This window comes from Nicotiana attenuata, unplaced genomic scaffold (genome assembly GCF_001879085.1).
Source record: "Nicotiana attenuata strain UT unplaced genomic scaffold, NIATTr2, whole genome shotgun sequence".
NCBI lineage: Eukaryota > Viridiplantae > Streptophyta > Magnoliopsida > Solanales > Solanaceae > Nicotiana > Nicotiana attenuata.
The window spans coordinates 1,100,698-1,125,022 of record NW_017670241.1 but is presented as its reverse complement, the minus strand read 5'-3'; the positions used below and the strand labels follow the sequence as shown (position 1 = coordinate 1,125,022).

The 24,325-nt window shown below is 40.5% G+C and overlaps 1 protein-coding gene and 1 non-coding gene across 2 annotated transcripts; one reads left to right on the top strand and one right to left on the bottom strand.

Moving 5' to 3' along the window:
* Positions 1–2,100: 2,100 nt before the first annotated feature.
* LOC109236512 (cysteine synthase, chloroplastic/chromoplastic) lies at positions 2,101–8,786 on the bottom strand. Its single transcript, XM_019402706.1, has 10 exons — positions 8,456–8,786; positions 7,214–7,323; positions 6,662–6,719; positions 5,665–5,928; positions 5,214–5,351; positions 5,048–5,099; positions 4,885–4,964; positions 3,481–3,540; positions 2,987–3,067; positions 2,101–2,515 (listed from the first exon to the last, which is right to left on the bottom strand). Exons 1-10 carry the CDS (start codon positions 8,681–8,683, stop codon positions 2,423–2,425), a joined length of 1,164 nt encoding a protein of 387 aa, XP_019258251.1. The 5' UTR covers positions 8,684–8,786; the 3' UTR covers positions 2,101–2,422.
* Positions 8,787–23,793: 15,007 nt separating this feature from the next.
* On the top strand, positions 23,794–23,865 carry TRNAG-UCC. Its single transcript has one exon. It is a non-coding gene; the product is annotated as a tRNA-Gly (tRNA).
* Positions 23,866–24,325: the final 460 nt, after the last annotated feature.

The following is a 24,325-nucleotide window of genomic DNA, read 5'->3' as shown; positions in this document are numbered from 1 at the left end:
TTTTCCTTATCGAGTTATCGATTTCGATTTCGATTTTGTCCTCTTCGGTTATCGGTTTATCGATAAACCGATAAGATATACTAAAAAAAATAATTATTTTTTTTACCCTTATCTATAATACCCTTTCCTTTACCCTAAGTCCCTAACCCTATTATTTCCTCTACCATATTTAAGGAATGATCATATTTAAAGCTCAAGGGAATGAAGTTCAAATTAGTGGAAAACAAAATTAGATGTGATGATGTATTTTTTTTTTTTTATACCGTTGGAGTGTTGGTGGCAAACATTTGATCTCTTATTTTAGTTTCGTTGCATGTGCTTGTTGACACAATTTTTATGTTATAAATGTGTTCGTCTTATTTTAGCTTCTTTTTGTCCATATTAGTTAGGCGTGTTTATAGCGATATACTTTCCGTGGAATCCCCCAAATTTTCTTATTGGTGTAATCTATAACCGAATCGAGAAGCCCCAAAAATCGATAAATCGAAATCGAAAAAATCGAAACCTTATTGAAACGATAACGATAAGCATATGTACAAATCGATAATCGATAAGTAATTATCGATAAAGGTCAAAATAGAATTGATAAATCAAATGTACACCCCTAGTTGTTCTTTATTGTAGATGGGTCTATGGAGAAGATCGGGGCCGGGTGCGGTGGCGGACGGTGTAGGAGGATTTGGCCGGCAAGGGGTGTGGTTGTGAGTTGTGACTTGTGTGAGAGAGATTGGAGCTTTTTCCTTCAATTTTTTACCTTTTTTCCCTTTGCTGACTTGTTTTTGTCTTATTCGCCTTATCTGACAGGTCGACAGAGAGTAGTATTCACGCACTTGAGTTGTCACCTTTCTATTTAATAGGCACACTTGGGAGGAAATTCAAATGCCTAACACGAACGAGCCTAAATTTAAGTGTCAAAGAAGCGGGCCAAAATTTTACGGTATAGCCAGTTTTCGGACTGGTGAATCAAAAATAGTCAGCGTTTATCAAGTCAATAAAAAATAGCCACCGTTTTGCTGCAATAGAGACCGGTCCAGCATAATATACTGGAGTTCGGTGCACTTGTGTATGAACTCCAGCATATTATGCTGGACTGGTATACTTTGCTGGCTCCAGTATAATATACTGGAGACTAGAGCACTGGTGCTCCAAACTCCAGTATATTATACTGAACCATTATACTTGCTGGAACTCCAGTATATTATGCTGGAGTTCTAGTGTATTTATGCTGGAACTCTATCATATTATGCTGGAGTTCCAGCATACTATCCTGGAACTCCAGTATAATATGCTGGAGTTCAAGTATACTTATGCTGGAACTCCAGCATAATATACTGGAGTATTTTCCGGGTTTTGAACAGTATTTTCGCTCAGATTTATCTTTACATAAAAAGTGGCTAAATTTCGATAACTTTTGAAATTGTGCTATTTTTGAACGACCAGTTGTAAATCTGGCTATTTTTAAAAATCACCCAAGAAGCGGTGCCAAGTTTAGATGGTAGAAATTGCACAAGGCGTCATATTTGATCGCCCCCATTTTACCTATACCCATTTTTTTTTAAACTTTTAACTTGTACCCACTTCTTAAAGAACTTCAGCTCCCTTTCTCCGCTGCATTGCTTACCTCTTCCTTTGTCTTGCTGCTGCTTTCTCCACTGCGTTGCTTACTTTCTTCTTATGCATTCGGCCTTTTGTAAAGTACAAAGGACAAATTTAAATCTTTTCCCTTCGTGGAAATCTTGGGCTTCACCAGCCCAAAAAAAAAACAGAAATAATTACTTACAGCAAAACACTTCAGCTATTCTGTCTTTGAAATATTTTGTAGCATTTTTTTTATTTCTAATATCTGTTATCTATAGGCCGCTTTATGTACTTCCTGAGTTCCTTATAATAGAAGAATCAATGTCCAAAAATAGACAGAAAAAGGTATATAGTTCTACTCCCCTAAAGCGAAATTTATAACTTGACTGCAAAAGTTGGCCTATATACAGCTTTATCAACAACCTGACGTTACAGTTGCCAGGATCTGAATAACGTTTTCTTAAGGATTTCAATTTCCAGGTAGCACAAGGAAGAAAACTTCTCAGATAGAAGAACAAGAAACGTGCAAAAGTGCACCTTCATCTCACAAATAGAAAACAAAGGAAAAACGAAAAATGCAATTGAAAGACGGCATACAACACTGAAATTTCACTAAAATTTCTTGAGCAGCTCAAATAAAAAATCCTCAAACCAAACCAATGAGATTGTTTAAGCTTGTTATGAGAACCACTTTAGTACCTGATCTACTGTATACACCAGCAGCCAGCTAAATCACAAAAGTGTGGCAGCTAGAAAAGGCGGGGGAAAATGGGAGATGGATAATCTGAATGAGCACCAGATAGCATTATTTGGAATCAGAACATAGCGCAAAAAAGGAAGATATTCACGATTCTGGTTGCATTTTCTCGCATTCCTCCCGTATAGACTGGAAAAGTATAGTGGAGAGGTATCGTTCCCCAAAGCTTGGAAATACAACCTACAAGAATTGTTAAAATGCATCTTAAACAAGTGTATGATATTCACGCGACAATGTGTCATGCAATGAACTCAAAGGAATTTTTTAACAATGCAGAGCTATTAAGAGGGTGTTTGGATTGGCTTTTAAAAAGTAGCTTATAAGCTAAAAGCCAAAAGCCATAAGTCGGTAATGCCCAACTTTTGGCTTTTGGCTTTTGGCTTATTTTTGTACTTTTCATGCCTAAATGTAATGTATTATTATCATTGCCAAAGAAAAGTGATTAAAAGCCAATAAGCACATAAAATAAGCCAATCCAAACACCCCTAAATCCGTAAACCTCAGGGAAAATGCAGGGAAAGATGACTTACTTCGTAAGAAGTACAGGGAAAAATGAACACTAAAGTTTGATGAGTTGGAAGAGAATGGAAATTAAGGAGCATGGGAATACACACGTGTCAGAAAAATGCAGGAAGTTACGATTGAACCTACCGCAATAAGCTTTCCTTCATTCTCAGGTCTCTTCCCAACCTGAATGGCAGCAAGAGCAGCAGCTCCGGAAGAAATTCCAACCTGATTATCAAAAGTAGAAAAAGATCATTCAAGTAGCTCAAGATGACAGTATACAGTAAAGTAAATACCAGACACATTCTGGATCATAGGAACTGAAACCTAATGCATTCCAATTCGGAGATCATCCAGCATGGTTCATAGAATTATATTAAGTATATAAAGGGCAGCCCGGTGCACAAAGCATCCGGCATTCACACAGGGTCCGTAAGTTTTTAATACTTAATGATATTAAGTATATATAGATCAAAAATGGAGTATGAGAAATTGCAATTAGACCATTAATAAGTTCTTTATAATGCATCAAACAATTTAGAAAAAGGATGAATTAAAGGGCATTTGAAATTTATGTTCGCTTAAAGCCATGTCTCAAGAATCAGTTGATACATAGAATGGTGGGAAAAAAAGGCACTAACCAATAACCCTTCTTGTAGCGCTAATTGCTTCGCAGTTTCAACAGCTTCGTCACTCGATATCTGAAAATTCAAGGTGTAAACCCTCAGGAAGATAACATATATCTTTTTTCTTTCTTTTTCTTTTTGTTCTGTGGGGCCTGGATTGTATCACAAGCATACAGAGATTTATTTTTTGGATAACCATGGTGTCCGGCAGCTTTTGCGCACCTCGACAAATTCCATAGGTACCTGCTATCTCCCACCAGCAGAGGTACCGGGTAATTCTGTCCACCAAGGCTTGAATAGATGAGAAGAAATCACCTCATGTTTTCGCCTCTGTTGGGTTTTGAACCTAAGAATTCATGGTTCCCAACCCACTTTATTGACCACTAGGCCACACCCTTGGGTGCTAATACGTCATCAAGATTTAAACTCTGCACGTCTACTAGTAACAGAAGTAATTAACCTATAACTAAGGATGCATAACAGCTAACATTAGCACCAATGCTCATTGTTTAAGAGCTATAAAGAACAAGACTAAGAAACAGGGACCTACAAGGAACAATTCTAAATTCAATAGCAAGGCTTGTGCGCAAAATTATATAACTGATAATCGGGGTAACTTGTTCTCTAACAGAACTTTACAAGGTAAGTAATGCAGATGCATTTATTTGATGAAGAAAATTGGGGTATACAATAACCCCTACAATTTCGATAGGAGATTAAATAAGGACTAGAAATGTTCGAGTAGAGTAGCATTGAGTGAAACAGTGCTAAATGAATGAACTATGGCTACATTAATTGTGGAAAGGCAGTTCTCAGGCAAATAAAGCTGAAGGAACTGTTTGACCTTCTAAATGTGTTCCAATTAGTTGATGTCTTGGTGAAGCAGGCCATAGATTTTGCATCCCATTTTACCAGATGGAAAAAGAGTAGTTAGAAATGCCGTTTCTGCCAAGCAGAATAACCTTCAAGATCCTGCCCTGTAAAGCTTAGTCTACACACCAATGTTTTCTCAATGAGTGAAGTGAAATTTGATGATCAACTCCATTCAACTTTGATTCAAAGAAAGTTTTAGTATAACCTAAAAGGGAAACAGGACAATAGTGTTGGAAGAGAAGGCAGATTTCACAAATTCAGTAAGTGGCAACAATTTTTGCCCTCTAGAAGCCAGAAAAAAGAGGTTTCATTTAGTAAAAGATAAGAGTACGTCAAAATGGTAATAACTGCACTACACAACAGAGAAATATAGGTTCACATAAATTATATTTATAGGTACACCGACTTTGAGATGGCAACACTTCTTAGTCTATTATATCTTAGAAACGGCTATGTACGACACATGAAATCCTTCATAGTTTTCAATTTTCACAAGTATAAAGAAGATGAAATAAAAAGCTTTAATGGGATAGATAAGAATGAGACCTCTATCACTTCATCCATGACATCTTGATCTAAGTTCCCTGGAATAAAACCTGCTCCAATCCCTTGAATTTTGTGAGGGCCTGCATTTTCACATTGCAGCAAATAGAACAAGACAGGTAACTTCAAAAGCAAAAATCAGATCAGCATCTGAATGTCATCTTACCAGGCTTTCCCCCTGATAGTACATTACTTTCTGTGGGCTCCACGCCAATAATCTGATAAAGGTAACACAAAGCAATAGAGAAAAGAGTAAGATTACTTATTAATAGAAATCTCCAGAGCAACTCTAACGGAATAGTGCTTTTTTTCTTTCAAAACAGCATTAATACCTTAATGTTTGGATTTTGCTCTTTAAGGAATCGCCCTGCTCCTGAAATGGTTCCGCCAGTTCCAATGCCTGCAACTAGTATGTCTATCTTGCCTTTTGTATCTTCCCAGATCTCTGGGCCCGTTGTTTCATAGTGTATCTGCACCATACAAACAAATAAACTTCCCAATGTGTAAGTCAACAATAGTGTCCATTTCACGGGAAAAGAAGAGGGGAGTGGGGGTAGGTAGGTATTATCGTTAATAGGTATAAAATCATAAAGACACATACACACACACATAACTAGGAAGAATGTTTAAGTTCAGAACAAAGGAGAAATTACCAATATCGCCATGGGTACTTTAAATTGATTAGGGCAAATTGTAGAGCCAGAGCCATTTAATCTCAGATGCTAAGCATTTATAGATTGACATAATAAAAATAAAGAGTCGTTGGTATATTGGGAGAAGAACCTTGGGATTTGCGGGATTGTCAAATTGTTGAAGGATATAGGCATCTGGTGTGTTATTCAATATTTCTTCAGCCTTTGAAACAGCTCCTTTCATCCCTTTGGCTGGGTCAGTTAAAACAAGTTCAGCTCCAAAAGCTTTCAAAAGAACCCTTCTTTCAAGACTCATTGAAGCAGGCATCGTTAAGATGAGCTTGTATCCTCTGGAAGCAGCAATGAAGGCAAGCCCAATGCCTGTGTTTCCACTCGTAGGCTCCACTAGAACAGTCTAAGACAAGTAGAAAAAATAATTAAGAAACAATGCTAAAAAACGGGGCAATCTGTAAGAACTCCAGTCATTTAAAAGAAGATGACATTCAGTTACACTCATATCAGGTATAGGATGACACAGGTGATGTTCCTACGGTTCCACGTCATAATAACACAAGAGGCTGAGCGTATAATAGATGCATAATAGCCTTTGACCCAACAGAACATCCAAAATATATCAAATCAAGAAACTTCTAAATGTTTGAACATTACAGGGTGGACTTATTGGTGTCAAAACGGATAAAAAACAGTTACACATCAATTTTATCCACTAAAAATAGGTTGGATAATGAACTTTTCAAAAATGGGTCAAACATGGATAATATGAATACTATCCACTTAGAAAATGGATAATCAATGGATAACTAATTGGTTTAACTTTTACATTTTTAATGACTCAAATTAGGGGTTCCTCAAGTTTGGAAGACTAGGAGTTCTCCTAAAAGTGATCATATTCAAAAAGCCATGGATAATATAGTTATCTATATTATCCGTTGGTTAACCCATTTTCCATCCGGATCAAATATGGATCGGGTCGGATAATTTATCCGTTTTTGCATCACCCATTTTTACCCGCTCATATCCAACCCGACCTGTCCGTTTGCCACCCTAGGTGAACTTATTCCTTTTATTCAGAGTGGCATATGTCAAGTCTGTACCAAGAGAGACAATTAGCTGATCGCCCAACTTACCTTCCCCGGAGATATAAGTCCCTTTTCCTCAGCATCAGATATCATACTGAACCCTATCCTGAAATGCAAAAGAAATATTAATCAATCAATCAAACAACTATGTCTCAATCTCAAATTAGTTGGGTTGGCCATATGAATCCTCTTCTCACAATTAGACTGTTTTTACATCGGCAAGAACTTACTGCAACCCTCATCTATTCGTTCTTGGAACAGCTATGCTGTGTGAAGCCCATGTAGTCAGTATTGAAACCAAAAGTACTATGTAAGGAAAGAGCTTTAGAGATTGTTTTGGAGCATATTGGGTTATCTGAACTAGCTTGTTTGCAAGAAGTACATTCGTCTAAGATTAGGATTTGCAATTGTAGAGATGTACCCCAAGAGCAGAAAAAAGCATGAACGATGTTAAATTCTCTTCTGGAACTCAAAGTTAAGAGAAAAGAATGAAGACAATACAATATGATATTCTCTCAGCTAATTTAAAGAATATTTCAGTTCAAAATTCTAGGTTGAAGGAAATCCGGATATTGTGATACAAACAAAGACCTCTCTCACCTGTCCTTGACACTGCAGCATGGCTCCATAATCTCAAGTTTAGCAGCAATGTTTGCAACACAACCTTTAACGATTGTATTAAGGTAAACCATTGGTGTGTTCCCAATAAGCTGTCAAATGATATACAAAATTAGCATAACAATATGCAGAACAGAAACAAATAGAGTAGGCATCAGAATAGAGGGGCAAGCAATACCAACAAGTATATGTATCTTTCGTGCTAAATGTCTTCCATACGGTTCAGAGTTGCAACTTGCAAACATATTAAAGGTTCTAAAGTTAAGTAACCCATCTATTACAATAATAATAGCAACTACACCTCAATTCCAAACAACAGGCAAACTTTAAAAAGCCAAACGTGCAACAAAGAAAGTTCCGCGGACCCTTTATGGAAAAGAGTAAAAGGGCTTAAAATTGGAAACTTGTAAACCAGGAAAATATTTTCTTTGACGATATCGTCTTTCAGCGTTTGAATGAATTGTGGCAATGTTTTCTAAAAGGAAAAATGACTTCATTTACTTACGAGCCGAAATAATTTCTTATACAAATATTTCAAGTGTTACTCCATATCACTTGCTTCAATCAACACATTATTCTTATCCTTTATATTAAACTTTTTTTTTAAACTGCGAAATCCCCGAGGGCTAGTGGTCACTTAAATATCAAACAAATTCATCAAAACATTATCATTATATCCTGCACTACTCCCTGTACAGTTACCATACCAACTTCAATACCGAACCACTGTATAATAGTGCAAAATCAAAACGCGTAAAATATTTTCCATGGATAGCATTTTTCACCATACCAAAATGCATTTTTAGAGTAAGAAACTTACCCTAATGATAATACACCCAAAATCACTAATTCAAGACAAAAAACGAAACCCAATTAAAATAACCCCAACAGAGGCAATCCATCAAACAGTCAAACATCCTCAGATAAGAAATTAAAAAGAAAAAACAAGAAAATTCATTACTCCCTTTATACCCAATTTATGTTATTCAATTTTCCTTTTTAGTCTGTCTACAAAAATGAAACATTTCTATATTCAGAAAAAGTTTTAACTTTAAACTTCACATTTTTTATTTAATATAATGAGATGATTTACAACTACTGAAATTTTTATGGCTAAACAACAAGTTCGAAAAGTCTTTATCGCATAAATTGGAACAGAGTACAAATCCTTATTATTTCAAGAATACGAAATGAACTCAAATGAGGATTAAATGATAAATTCACCTGAGTAACATCTTCAGCGATGTTAAGTCCTTCAACTTCAGTGGCTGATTTTGGTTGCACAGACACCGCTTTGCAAACAATAGAAGGGAAAGTAACCTTTCTGTTGGGGTTAAACTTGGAAATCCCCAAAGTCTGAGCCCTTATAGGGCAAATTCTGAAGAGATTAGCTTCAGACTTGTTGGTATTGGAACAGAGTGAAGTCAAGGGAGTGTTGATGAAAGTTGCCATTGCTATTTGCTTAAGCTGCTGCTATCTCTATCTTCCCTCTTTCTCAGACTAGATACAATGGGATATTGGGATAATATATATAACACAAATATACAACGTTGTTACTATACTTGTTTGGAATTTTCCTCAAAATATATATGTTGTGCACATAAATATTTTCCTCTTATTAATATTATTCCTAATTCCTAACAGCTTGGATGGTTATTATATATCGTCTCATAATATATTGTATCGTATTATTGTACTCTATCATTTGATGTATATAATATTTTGGATAGATTGTGTTATTTGTCGTTGTTTTATGATGTCATGGACTAACAATATGAATATTTTGCAATATTACAATGAAAAAGTGGTAATAGGTATAATTGTTATATAAAAAGATATGATAAAGAATAAAATAGAATTATTTAATAATATAGAAAGGCAAGATGAGAGGAAAAACAATAAGCTAACGACGCGTCCACACCAAATCGGTCGTTACATAAAGTGACACTTTTCGTCATTACGTAACAATGAATTTAACGATGCGATACAATAAAACTCAAGTAAAAATCCAAAAAATATTGCATTTAAAATAACAATATGATACAATACAATAAGTAACAACCATCCAAACAAATTGTTAGTTCAATACGGGAACATATTTGACTTGGTATTAAGTTTAAGAAAAAAATTAAAATTCTAGAGTCAAATATAACATAAAACTTGTGTATTTATAAGATTTTTAAGTCTTATTATTTCAAAAATATGTTATAAAATTTGTGTGACTATAAAGTTTGTCCTAATAGTAAATTAAAAATTAGAATAAATTATTTCCAAATTAATAGGGTATATAGTTAAGTACATATACTTAATACTCAATTATGATGATAGTCATTGTAATTCAAAATCCAATACTTAACCCTCACTATACAAGGGTTTAATTGATTGATACTGAACATTTGAAGAGTAAGTGTTATATATGTATTCAATTTTTATTATGTTAGAAATTAATTGTTTTATTTTCATATTATAAAAGTGTTTAGAATAATTTTTTCTAAAGCTTAAGTTGGTCAATATATGAAATTAACTTTTCTTTTCTTTGAAAATTTTGAAATAAAAACTAATGCTTCCCATTTTTTTATTGCAATTGAAAGAAGAATAAAATCAAAACGAATCAAATGCATAAAATATCCAGCCTGTAGCTTCTATTGGCCGTAAATGACCTATCGCACCCCAAAAGGGCATAAAACAAATTGATGGTAGATATTTAAAGAGTTGGTCTACAAATCATTAAAAACAGATCCTGTTGTTTGAATGGTTGTTTGTTTCTTAAAATATAACCATCAATTTTCTTCCCCCAAAACATATACCTATTTGAATTAACCTAACCATTTATCTATATACAGCTCAAGGTTAGTACAATCAATGACAACTCATGTAACGAAATTTTTTTGCTCAATTTATAGTTGGTGTAAAACCTAACAGATTGTACCTCGAGGATCAAACCAAAATAAGTAAAACTAGGAAGGAAGTCACCCACGATTGGTAAGAAAATTTTCCCATCATTGGGTAAAATGCATACACAAAATCTCGACTACCAACTAATAATAAGTATTGCACCAAATTAAAGAAATTAACCTTAAGAGTTATAAATTAGTGCAAAAATATAGCACTTAACTATTATCAAGTGATTAAAATGTATATAAGAGACACGTGTTTAGTAGTTTTAAATTTGAGGTAATAACCGAAAGGTGTATAAATTTTTTTCGTTCCAATTGCATGTCACTCTTTTGCCATGACCCAATTTTCCCCTCCGTGAGTTGTCGTGACGGCACCTAGTCTCTACGACTAGGTAAGACTAACACTTTTGTATACGGTAAAAATCAGAAGGCCCGATTTTACGGCCACCATAGCGCTTCCCGAGCGCGTCCCCGAAACCTCGAGGCATGGCTCGCGGTTCGACCCCGAAGGTTCCTAACGTTCGATCTCGAGGCAGTATAAATCGATGATTATCATGAGAGAGCAGGAAGTTCCCAAGGCACGTGATCAGAACTGACAACACCTGCAAGAGAAACGTTAGTCTGTACCAGACTAGTAAATAGCTGTGCCAGCTATATTTCTTTGTAATAATTACTCATGTACTATGTTGAGATTTTCATTCTTATATAAAGGGGATCCTTGTCATTTTCTAAAGGGGGACGATAGACTACATTATTCACAACATTCAATACAAGAACATTCTCTGTTCTCTAACTTAAACATATTCTCCTGGTCTCATTACTTACATTTATTGCTTATATTCATTGTGTTCTATTTATTGTTCTTCATTCATTGCTCATTATTGACCATAAAGAGCCTTCATCAAAGCTCTCAATATTGTTAGCCCTTCATCGGCCATTCATAACTCAGCATCGTGCTCGACCTCGAGGCCCTGTATAGCCAGGCTCGAGGCCCCGATTCTCAGCCGCTCGGTTTGCTTAAACATATTATTTCCAAGTTCTTATCTTATTTTCTAGTCTCATACTTAGCATCTATCGCCCAACGACTAGCACGAAAACAGATCACATATTTTTAGAACCACAAAATTAAATCTAATTGTAATTATCATTTTCAAGGTAAACAGTTGGCGCCTACCGTGGGGCTAAAAATAATAGTGATTGTTTTCTTGCTGGTTTACTACATAATGCAAGTTATCTTTCACACTTTTTCTTGTCCAAGATCTTTGATTTCAGGTCAAAATGTCTAACTTAGTGAACGCACATGAAAACAACGGTCTTGAGGACCATGGAGAAAATGGTGTAGCTGTTCCAGGTGTTGGTGTACCATCACGAAACCCTGAGGATGCACCAGAACCAATTCTCGTGGACGTGATTTCGCGCAACGCTCAACACGTCGAGATAAGCTCCCACACCAACAGGATCATACACCGGGAAAATCAACAGGAAGCCCAAAAAACCTCGGCTCAGGAGGAACAAGGGGTTAGCCTTCGCGTCATCTTTGAGATGTTACAGGCACAACAGCTGGTGATTGCTCAATTGCAAAGCCATCAGAAAACTCCAAGCATAGTAGCGACGGAAACGGCCCCCCAAGCCGGGCAGGTACCAGAAAGATCAAGCAACAACGGGTCGGCAGCCGACCCCGCCATCATAAAGATGCTCGAGGACCTCACAAAGAGGATCGAGTCGGGCGAGAAGAAGATAGAAGCCAATGACAAGAAGGTAGAGACCTACAACTCTAGGGTCGATCAAATTCGGGGTGCGCCCCCGATCCTGAAGGGTGTAGATTCAAAGAAGTTCGTACAAAAGTCGTTCGCGCAGGATACGACTCCAAAACCCATTCCGAAAAAGTTTAGAATGACCGATCTTCCGAAGTACAACGGGACCTCGAACCCCAATGAGCACGTCACTGCTTACACTTGTGCCGTGAAGGGCAATGACCTAAAGGACGACGAGATTGAATCCGTCCTACTTAAGAAGTTCGGAGAGACGCTTTCGAAAGGGGCGATGATGTGGTATTACAACCTAGCCCCAAACTCGATAGATTCATTTTCCATGCTGGCAGATTCCTTCATAAAGGCGCATGCTGGCACCATCAAGGTAGCTACAAGGAAATCTGAAGTCTTCAAAATTAAGCAAAGAGAGAACGAGATGCTGCGGGAGTGCGTGTCTCGCTTTCAAATGGAACGAATGGAATTACCACTAGTCTCCGATGACTGGGTAGTGCAGGCCTTCACTCAAGGCTTGAACGAGCGAAGCTCGGTAGCTTGGAAGCAGCTGAAGCAGAACTTGATTAAATATCCCACCGTGACTTGGTCAGATGTCCACAACCGATACCAATCAAAGATCAGGGTCAAGGACGACCAACTAGGAGCCCCCTCGGGCTCGGTATATCCTAGTAGGCTTCCGGCAAATGAGCCAAGGCCAAACAAAGAAAGATACCAACCATACACTGAAGATAGAAGAAACGCCCCAAGGCGCAACATACCCCGAAATGACCGAAAGATGGATCGAGGTCAGAATCCTCGGGGACTTGTGAACAGAGCCAGATCCGATAGGCACACAGGGCCGACGGAGGCACCCCGCTTGTCGGAATACAACTTCAACGTCGACATTTCAAACATCATATCTGCCATCGGTACAATTAGAGACACCAGGTGGCCAAGAACTGTACAGTCGGATTCTTCGCAAAGGAATCATAACTTAATATGCGAATTTCACGGCACACATGGTCACAGAACCGAAGATTGCCGACAGCTCCGGGAAGAAATAGCCCGACTACTCAACAAAGGTTACCTCCGAGAATTCCTCAGCGGCCGAGCCAAAAATCAATTCCGGGAAAGAGAGGCGACCAAGAAAAATGAAACAGATGAACCACAACATGTCATCCACATGATCTTTGGAGGCATCGATGCTCCACAGGAACCCATGGTCAGGAGAACAAAAATATCCATCACCAGGGAGAAGCGAAATTGAGGTTACATACCCGAGGACGCCCTCACATTCAGTGACGAAGATATTGAGTCTCTATCTCAGCCTTATCGACGCATTGGTAATTTCTCTTCTTGTAAATACATTTCAAATTAAGCGTGTGCTTGTGGATCCAGGTAGCTCGGCCAACATTATCAGGTCGAGGGTGGTGGAGCAGCTCAGACTGCTCGACCAGATCGTTCCCGCCTCTCGAGTCCTCAACGAATTCAACATGGCGAGCGAAACAACAAAAGGGGAAATAACCCTCCCGGTCAACGTGGCTGGCACAACCCAAAATGCCAAGTTTCATGTCATCAAAAGAGACATGAGGTATAAAGCCTTGCTCGGAAGGCCATGGATACACTGCATGAGATCAGTACCTTCCACCCTCCATCAAATGATGAAATTTCCAACAAAGGACGGAATAAAAACCATCTACGAAGAACAACATGCAGCGAAAGAGATGTTCGCGGTGCACGATGTGGCACCAGCGTTGATACCTCCAACATCGAAAGAGCCAAAGGATAAACAGATAATAAAATAGCAACGACGAAATATACTCTTGGCTACACCCGACTGAACAAGTAAAGGACCATACCACGTCCTCAGAACAAACCATCGAAGCATATCAAGGCCCAAAGCGCCGTCAGCACTGAGGTATGATCGTCTCCCTTTTTATTTTACATTTTACACTAACCTATGCGTAGGTATCCGATTGGGACAATCAAAGCGATATCTAGCCTGAAGACCTTAGGTTTTAAAGCATGCGTTGCACTCTTTTCCTTCGACCGGGTTTTATCCCAAGAAGGGTTTTACCAACAAGGTTTTTAACGAGGCAACATCTATATGATACCTAAGGAAGACTCAACAAGTATTCAAGGCTTCTCTTTAATCAACCTCGAATACTGGAGGGCATCCCCCCGGAAGGTCACTTCCTCGGAGAAGCCAAGATGTGCTAAATGGGTCTCGATAGGAAAACGATGTACCGAGCCAAACGGTTGAATGGACCATGTCCGTATAGAATAACCGAGCCCTTGGCAGCAAAAACATGTATACTTGTACCAAGTAATCAAAGAATACTTTCCCCTCCGTCAAAGTATTTCACATTTCAAAGAAGTTTGCCATTTTTTACAAAAACGGCCCCAGAGCCAAAAATGTCCCGAACACTCGGGGACTGGCGTCAAAAATTCGAAGACGTATGACCTCCGGGTCGGAAACTTCAAACTCGTAAGCCCTCAATAAGGCAACATCAAGTTTGCAAAGAACGGCTCCAGAGCCAAAAATGTCCCGAACACTCGGGGAGTGGCGTCAAAATTTCGAAGCCGTATGACCTCCGGGTCGAAAGCTTCGAGCTCATAAGCCCTCAATAAGGCGATACCAAGTTTACAGAAAACGGCTCCAGAGCCAAGGAAACTTTCAATGTCTCGGGGACTGTCGTCGACTGCCACCCCTTTGACTTATCAACAACCCGAGGCCATAAGACCCCAGGTGGGCAACCTCGAGCTCGTAAGACCTTTATAAGGCAATTCCAAACTGTAAGACCTCAAGTAAGGCATGTAAAAATTATAAGACCTTACAAAAAGGCATTATCCGGACCTTAAAGTTAAAGCTATATATCGAACTTATAAGACCCCTAAAAAGGCATACCCTCGATATAGATGCCGAAACTACTTCACTCGGGGACTGAAAGGCTCCGGCCAAACACAATGACTACGGCCACAAGGCCGTACCAGCAAAACTGACGCGACTCGAGGATGCCAGACCGTCGCTATAAAATCACAGGCCTTCAATTACTTCGAAAAGAACCGGTTAATCAGGCTACCCTCGACTTAAGCAAAAAAGCTTCGATCATATCAGCTCCAAACTACAGGCTTCCAAATCATTCGACCATCGAGTGAAACCTCCCGAGGTGCTCATCTACCGCCACATAACGGCTCATAATTGAGGTTCTTATCGAACTGTCGAAGAGTCGGGCGAAATTAAAAACTTTAAAAGTCCTTAACAAGGGAAAAATAAAGCCTATATTAGAGGTCGTACCGACCCAATGCGTAAGAGCCACTGCCGCCAGCCCATATAAAGGGTCGTACCGACCCAATGCGTAAAAGCCACTGCCGCCAGCCCATGTAAAGGGTCGTACCGACCCAATGCGTAAGAGCCACTGCCGCCAGCCCATATTAAAGGTTGTACCGACCTAATGCGTAAGAGCCTAAGGGCCAACTTTAAATTCAAAAACTTAAGGGTCAATGAGCTCGAGTCAAAAGCTGACTCGGAGACTGAACCCGAAACAGTTAACTGAATATGCCTAAGAACGAAAGCATAAGAGCTTAAACGTCGGCTTATACTAAAAGGTCGTACCGCCCAGTGCGTAAGAGCCTAAGGGCCAGCTTAAAATTCAAAGACTTGAAGATCAATAAACTAAAGTCGAAACCCGACTCGAAGATCGAACCCAAACACAGTAAAAAATGTCTAAAGGAAAATGCGTAAGAGCCTACGGGCCAGCCCGACGAGTCTCAGGGCCATATTGAAAGCCTAAGGGTTTTTTCCCCAAGGCCCAATTTATCAGGCCAATCATTGACAAAGTGTCGAAATTCAAAGCAAAGAAAAATGTGCACATGCGGAGAAGAATGTAACCAAAAGGTTTCCTTTTATAATTACGTAAGGCTTCACTTACAAAGTCTTCTAGGAACACCATACACAGGATTGAAAAGAAAAAAGCCTAAGCCTACGTTCCCTTCGGGGACTGTGGCCCACCGGCCTCCTCCCCGTTGTCTTCGGCATCGGACAGAAGGAACTTGGCATCATATTCATCCGCATTTGTCTGCTTTATCTCTTCCGAGAGATCAAAGCCCCTAGCATGTATCTCCTCGAAACCCTTCGAGACTTGCACCGAGCATATCCCTTGCTTCTGCTCTCCCGGACAAGAGCCCCTCTCAGCTCAGCTCGAGCGTCGGCAGCGTCCTTCAAATAGGCGGCCACTTTCTTATCAGCCTTAGTTCGGATCACTTCGGCTTCAGCCCGGGCATCCACAACTTCGGCCTTCGTCTTCAGAAGCTCAGACTCAATCCTTGTAATCATGTCCGTTGGGACCGAGCTGTTCTCACGAGCGTTGCGGAGTTGTACTTCGAGGGCGGAAGCCTTGTCCAAAGCATCCTTCTTAGCCGCAACCTGGGCGCCCGCCCGAGCCTTCAGCTCATCGCACTTACACTTGGCTTGACCAACTTCGCTCCGAAGGCGTTCCAGGTCCTCCGTCTTTTTCTGCATCTGAAGTAACAAAACAATTAGCCTCGGAGGATAGAAGAAGAAACACGCACCCCCTTGGGACAAAATTTACCTGCTCCTCGAGGTAGCTTTCGTAGTTCAGACTTCGACTCGCCTCATACCGCAAGTGTGCCAACTCGTATTCCCTTTCATCGCAAAGAAGTATGAGGGATTTCTCCCCATCCACGGCTTTTCGCAGCCTGGCCTCGCGACAGAGCAGCTCAGACTTGAGCTTGTTGAAAGCTTATGAAGAAAAACTCAACGAGAGAGTAAAAATTGCAAAACTAAAAAACCAAGTACGGTCGGCCAAAAACTCACCACCAAGTAGAGCCGCTGAGCCTCCTCAAAAGTCGAACGCACATCCACTAACCAGGCTTCGTTAGCCCCGATTGAAATACGGTCGCTCGATACATCGTTCGATGCGTGCGGCCCCCGGCCTTGAACACCCCTCGAAGTACCTTCGATGGGAGAAGAAGTCTGCGGCAGAAAATCTTTGCCCCTCGAAGTACCTTCGACAGAAATAGAAGGTAGTGGCGAAGGAGGGACCATTTTTCTAAGGCCAGAAATCTCGGGCGCTGCAATCTCAGCTGACACATCTTCTCTGAGCCTCTGGACTGGACTTGTCTAGCTATAAGCCTCGTCGCCTTGCGGGGGTCCTTTTCGCTTGTTATTATTGTTTCTCGGCCCCGAAGCTGACGACCCTTCTCCCTCTACGAGAGGATACGGTCTCATCTCAGAGGATTCCCTAATGCCTACGATGACGAAATTAGTACGCATAAAAAGAGAGTGCCATTCAAAAGAGAGCAAATCACATAGCACGTACTGTGGTGTTTTGCCTCCCATCTACCCTTGGACAAGTCTCGCCACTTGCACTCATCATAAGTCGAGCGGGTCGCCAGCTTCCAAGCCCAGTCCGTCAGGTCAGGGACCTTGTATGGCATCCACGAAATTGCTGCAGAAGGGGAAAGAAAAGCGCATTCACGGAACCTGCTTCCACTATAAGCAAAACAATGGAGACACAAGTGTACCACTTACGTGTAAAATTCCATTTCTTAGGAAATGGCAGAAACTCCACGGAGATAATGTCAACAGTCCCTACTCGGATGAATCGAATCATTCATCCCCGGTCCCCACCTTCTTCATTATCGACAATGAAGGGCCCGGTAGAGCGGTATCGCAGGGTTAGCAGACCTCGGTGATGAAAGGGCCGGTATAGCCTGATGAGATGACTAAGGGTGAACTCAAGCCCTGCTTTCTCCGCAAAGAATCTCATCATCAATACTATCCTCCAAAACGACGGGTGAATCTGCGCCAGGGTAGCCCGATATTTCCGACAGAAGTCGAGCACAACCCTATCAAGGGGGCCCAACGTAAAGGGATACATGTATACGTTCAAAAACCCTCGGCGTGATCCATGATGCTCTCTTCTGGGGAAGGTACCTGCAATACTACCTTTTGCCCCATCCGCAATCTTTCCTCACTGACTCGAGGTGCCCCTCTCATATTAAAGAGATAAACTTTGAAGCATACTCCCGATAGCCCTGAATATTGGGAGGTTTTTCTGATGAAAAATCTCTCCTCGAAACAAAATGCCTCGAGTTTGGCTCGCTAGGCACCGACGGTGTATCACCAATCAGGCGGGAACCAGAGGCGGAACTTCCCTCTCCTTGTTGAACGGATCCTAGCGTAGCAGTCATAACTGTGGTGAAACCAGAGAATGGGAGCGGGAATTTGAGCAAAGGCTTCAAAGTTAAAATGGTGAAGGACCTAGCGCAAGAAAGAAGAACTCTATGAAGGAAGATAGCTACTCAGAATAGCGAAATCTTCAAAAGAGGAAAGACAAACCTATATATAGAGCAAGCGGTGACTGTCCGCCTGCCTTAAAAGCCAATTAAAATATTGACTAAGCCATTATCACTTTGGTAAGATGTACCGGCGGGATCGCCTCGGTCATTTCTTAGCCATGTCATACGATTAACACTGTCGTATGACGTTTGGGGAGTCAGAGACCCCCGCATCTACCTAGCCTCGAGATGGTGCCCGATCTCGAGGATCTTTGTCAAAGTGAAGAAAGGCTCTAGGGAGCCATCAGTATCGCCCTAAGCCTCGAGATGGTGACCGATCTCGAGGATCTTTGTCAAAGTGAAGAAAGGCTCTAGGGAGCCATCAATGTCGCCCTACGCCTCGAGATGGTGCCCGATCTCGAGGATCTCTGTCAAAGTGAAGAAAGGCCCTAGGGAGCCATCAATATCGCCCTAAGCCTCGAGATGGTGCCCGATCTCGAGGATCTCTATCAAAGTGAAGAAAGGCTCTAGGGAGCCATCAATATCGCCCTAAGCCTCGAGATGGTGCCCGATCTCAAGGATCTCTGTCAAAATGAAGAAAGGCTCTAGGGAGCCATGAATACCGCTCTAAGCCTCGAGATGGTGCCCGATCTCGAGGATCTCTGTCAAAACAAAAGATAAGCTCTAGGGAGCTATTCATGTAAAACCTAACCTCGAGGTGGTACCCTATCTCGAGGATTTCTACTATTACAAGTATGGGTTACTCACCCAATTCTTTGGCCCTCGAGCTACCCAAGCCCGAGCCAGTTTTCATTCAAGAATTACTATTAAAGCCTTAGGGCTATTTTTGCCTTCAGATCAAGTTAAGCGCTATTTCAATTACTTTAGTCCGGGGGCCGTCCGGTTCCAGGCATACCCTCATCCGGGGTCTATCCATAACGCCTTAAGGCTATCTTCACTCTANAGATCTCTGCCTCCAGATGAGGCACCACTGAATCGGCCTGACTGACGGGGTCTCTTGTCTGCTCTATGACCACCCCCCTGTGGCAATACCATCTCGATCCTCCGGGCCACATTGGCCGCCTCCTGAAATGTAATATCACTCCCCGCCTCTCTAGCCATCTGGAGACGAATAGGCTGGATGAGTCCATCAACAAATCGTCTCACTCTCTCTCTCTCTCAGTGGGGAGTATGACAGTAGCATGGCGAGCCAACTCAATAAACCTGGTCTCTTACTGGGTGACTGACATGGATCCCTGATGGAGACGCTCAAACTGCCTCCGATAAGCCTCACGCTATGTGACAGGGAGAAACTTCTACAGAAATGTATGCGTGAACTGCTCCCAGGTCAAGGCTGGAGACCCTGCTGGTCTAGCTAAACAGAAATCCCTCCACCAAGTCTTGGCGGATCCATATAGGCGAAATGCAGCAAAGTCCACTCCATTGGACTCAACAATACCCATGTTCTGAAGAACCTCGTGGCAACTGTCCAAATAATCCTGAGGATCCTCGGTAGATGCACCGCTGAAAGTAGTAGTGAAGAGCTTGGTGAACCTATCCAACCTCCATAAAGCATCGGCAGACATAGCTGCCCCATCACCGGCCTGGGCTACCACACCCGGCTGAGCTTCTCCAACTGGCTGAACTGTTGGAGTCTGAATCGGGGGGACTCCCTGCTCCGGAGTACGAGTAGAAGGAGTCTGGGCCCCTCCTCCAGCCAGAGAGACGGCTAGTGCTACATGAAGAAAACCTGCTCGGGTGACGCTCTCCATGAGGCCCACCAATCGGAGTAGAGCATCCTGAAGAACTGGGGTAGCAATAAACCCCTTTGGGACCTGAGCTGGGCCCACCGGAACTGCTGGGGCTGGGGTCGGAACCTCCTCGTCAATGTCAACCTGAGGCTCCGCCACTGGTGCTGTTGCTCGGGGCTGAGCTCCGCCCCTACCTCGACCTCTAGCACGGCGTCGGCCTCGCCCTCTACCCCTAGCGGGAGCTGTATGGGGCTCGGACTGCTGATCGGAAGATGAAGAAGCACGTGTTCTCGCCATCTGCGAAAAAACAGATTAGAAATTCAAATAGCATGGAGAAACCAAACCGCACGACAAGAAAGAACAAATGTGAAACTTTTCCTAACTCGGTAGCCTCTGGGGAATAAATACAGACGTCTCCGTACCGATCCCTCAGACTCTACTAAGTTTGTCCGTGAGTTGTGAGACCTATGTAACCTAGAGCTCTGATACCAACTTGTCACGACCCGGATTTCCCACCCTCGGGAGTCGTGATGGCGCCTACTAATGAGAGCTAGGCAAGCCAAATTTATTTAATTGTCCATTAATAATCTAGTCCATTTTAACAATTTACGACAATAATACAAAAGCAACGAAATTCAATAATAAGCGGAAGTCTTAACATTTTATAAAAACTGAATAGAAATGCGGAAAAGTTCAACAAAATCCTCTACCCAAGACTGGTGTCACTGTACTCACGAACTGTTAAGATTAATACATACAAACGTCTGAATGAAATCATAAGTTGTTTGTCTCGAATACAATGAGATAACAGATAAAAATAAAGGATAGAGGAGACGCCGGGCCTGCGGACGCCTGCAAGGCTACCTCGGGTCTCGCTGAAATGAAGCCTGCTCCCACACTACTGCTACTGCTCCTCGAAACCTGGATCTGTGCAAAATAGCACAGAGTGTAGTATCAGCACAACCGACCCTATGTGCTGGTAAGTGTCTAGCCTAACCCCGGCGAAGTAGTGACGAGGCAAGACTGGACTACCACATAAACCTGTACAATTATGTATATACAGCGGAATCGAAATACAAGACAAGTAAAACAATATGGGATGGGAAGAATGTTGTGGGGAGATAACAGTTTCAAGTATAAATTAACTAATACAAAGGGAAGGCACAACACATACAACAATAAGGAACGGAGATCAACAAGTGCACGGCATCACCCTTCGTGCTTTTACTCTCATCCTCACTAAGCAATAATATAAACAAACGTGCACGGCATCACCCTTCGTACTTTTACTCTCATTCCTCACATGTAATCAATAGAATAGGCACGGAATGGCACATCGTGCGGCACGGCATCACCCTTCGTGCTTTACTCTCTTTTCCTCACAATAAGCAAATAATGCACGGCATCACCCTTCGTGCTTTACACTCTTTCCTCACAAGAAACAAACAATGCAAAGCATCACCTTCGTGCTTCAACACTCTTCCTCACCCAATCAACAATCACAAACAAGGGCAGGGAAATAATAAAACAATAATGAACATCCCGACAAGGGTACACAATCAAACAATTAAAAACCCGGCAAGGGTACAACATAAATAACCAACAACGTCCCGGCAAGGGAATAAATCATTAACTCTTCACTTCCTTTCACTTTCATCTCATAGTTCACATTATCACTTGAGCCAATGCTCCAATGAGTTACTTATCTCATATACCTTCACAATTTGTATTTTAACCCGAGCCAATGCTCCACGAAGTTCAAAGATCACAATTTCTTTCGCAAGATCTTTACAACATATAGAAGTCAACACTTAAGCATGGAAGGTATAACAAAATCCAAACTATTCGCAAAATAAGGACTCACGGTCATGCTAGACACCAATGTATAGATACTCGTCACCATGCCTATACATCGTACTCGACAATCAACAAGTAGCAAATAAGACTCAACTCCTATTCCCTCAAGCTAGATCAAATCGCCAAAATAACATCATATACATCCGATCAAACCTCAAAACTCATGATTTCTTCCAAATTTTCATAAAACATCAATTTTCCATTTTAAGTCCGAAACACGTCAAACGACGTCCGTTTTCAACCAAACTTTACAGAAAGCGCTTAATCCATATATAAGACTTGTACCGGGCGCCGGAACCAAAATACGAGCCCGATACCATAGTCTTTTAATCAAATTTCATTTTCATTTTCCTTAATCATTTCCAGAAAATAATTTCACACAAAAATTCTTTTCTCGGGCTTGGGACCTCGGAATTCGATTCCGAGCATAAGCCCAAGTCCCATATTATCCTACGGACCCTTCGGGACCGTCAAATCACGGGTCCGGGTCCGTTTATCCAAAATATTGACCGAAGTCAAATTTATCCAATTCAATATCAAAATTTAGCATTTTTCTCACAGAATTCATATTTAAGCTTTCCGGCTACGCGCCCGGACTGCGCACGCAAATCGAGGCAATCCCAAATGATGTTTTTAGGGCCTCGAAAGCACGGAATGAATAAGAAAACAGGTGATGACCCTTTGGATCGTCACAGTAATAGAATAGGGAAACCTGTTTGGAGGAAAACTAAAAGTGATTTACTTAATTTTAGGCGTTTGAGTTGTTAAAAAAATTTTGTGTAATAGCAACAACTAATATTTGGTGTTGCCAACTATTTTTATATTTTATATTTATTATTTTACTCCTAAAATATAGTAACGATAATCTAAAATATTTGGTAACAAGAAAAAGCTTGTGGTTAAAAATTCTATGATACAGCAACAATATAATCACGTTGTTGCCATTTATTAAAATTAGCCAACAACCATAGTATTGTTGCTAAAAAATCGTTTCTAACTTGTATATATTTAAAATTTATTATATTATTTGTTAAATATGGCAACAATATTAGAATTTTGGTAACAAAAAAATTTTTGTGGGCAAAATTCTATGATATAGCAACAACTGAATAAAGTTGTTGCCATTTATTATATTTTGCAACAATATTATTGTTGCAAAAAAAATTGTTGCAAATTCTATTCATTCTTGTAGTGATTGCTTTTAGAATTTCTTGAGAATTTATTGCCCGAATCCATGATAGAACAATGGAGTCAAGTTGAACCCACTGTTAGAATGCAGGATTGATCATGGAGACACCATTATTAGTAAGAATAGTGGGTTCGGGATAAGGATAGCTACCTTCAATAAATCATAAACTCCATGACCTTTGAAGACTTGCAAGCAAAGTTCTCTCCATAACACATAATTTGTAAAATCAAGAACCGTAAAAACAAGGTTTTTGATATTTAAGAGAGAAATAGCAGAAGGCAAAGAGGGGGCTTGAGATACAGGGGCAGCCATGGAAGAGGGACATGAAGAGTAAAAAACGACTGAAGAAGATGTGATGAGGAAAGAAGTGTTGGAAAGAAGCAACTGATACTATGAAAGAGTTATATATTCTTGATGAATATTCTGATAAGTACAATAAAATATATATGGAGTACACCCACGTCTAAATATAAGATAACTCTAAGTAAAACAATAATTATACATAATTCAAATTACATCTCTATCTATACACTATGTTTATCAATGTATATGTTTAGCTACGGAACTGATGCTTTTCATAGAAAGGCTTTATACGGGTATAGTTATTATTCTTGTTAAACTGTTCTTGAAAAAGCCAGATAAAAGGTACAAACTGTTCTTTCTAATAAATGAATATGTAAAACAGCTCTTTTGGATTAATTTTTGGTTATTTGAGAGGAATATTTCATGAAAATGAAAACTAGAAAAACTATCAAGTGCACAGAATCAAATACAGGAAGTTACAATGATTTATGATGTTTAAGATCATCTAACAACAGCAGCGTTTGTAGTCCAACGGTTAGGATAATTGCCTTCCAAGCAATAGACCCGGGTTCGACTCCCGGCAGACGCAATTTTTTGTAATACTATATTCATTTTGGCAACTCGGAGACTCTTTTGCCCCAAGACGAGTCTTGAGGGGGACTTCCAATTTAGCGCGCTTTAGTAAAACACTGCTATAATGATTTAATTTGGACAAGTGGGGGATGACTTGTGAGGACCGTTTCCAGTTGCAGTACTAAATAAATAACTTGCTTCTGTCCTATAATCTTATTGCATATGCAGTGACTGAGTATTCTAAGCTAGCGAATAAGAATAGTATGCAAATATCAAGTTGGAACAAGAAAAGAAATACTATTAGTAGTACTTAATAATTGGGGAATTGAATCGACATTAAATGTTTTCAATCTCTAGCTTTAATAAAAACATAATCTCTTGGCCATTTGGTGTTTAGTAGAAGCTAACTTACCCTGGATGAGATAAAGTCTAAAGGAAGTAGGGAAAGTAAAGAAAGAGAACTAAAAGAAAAGGTC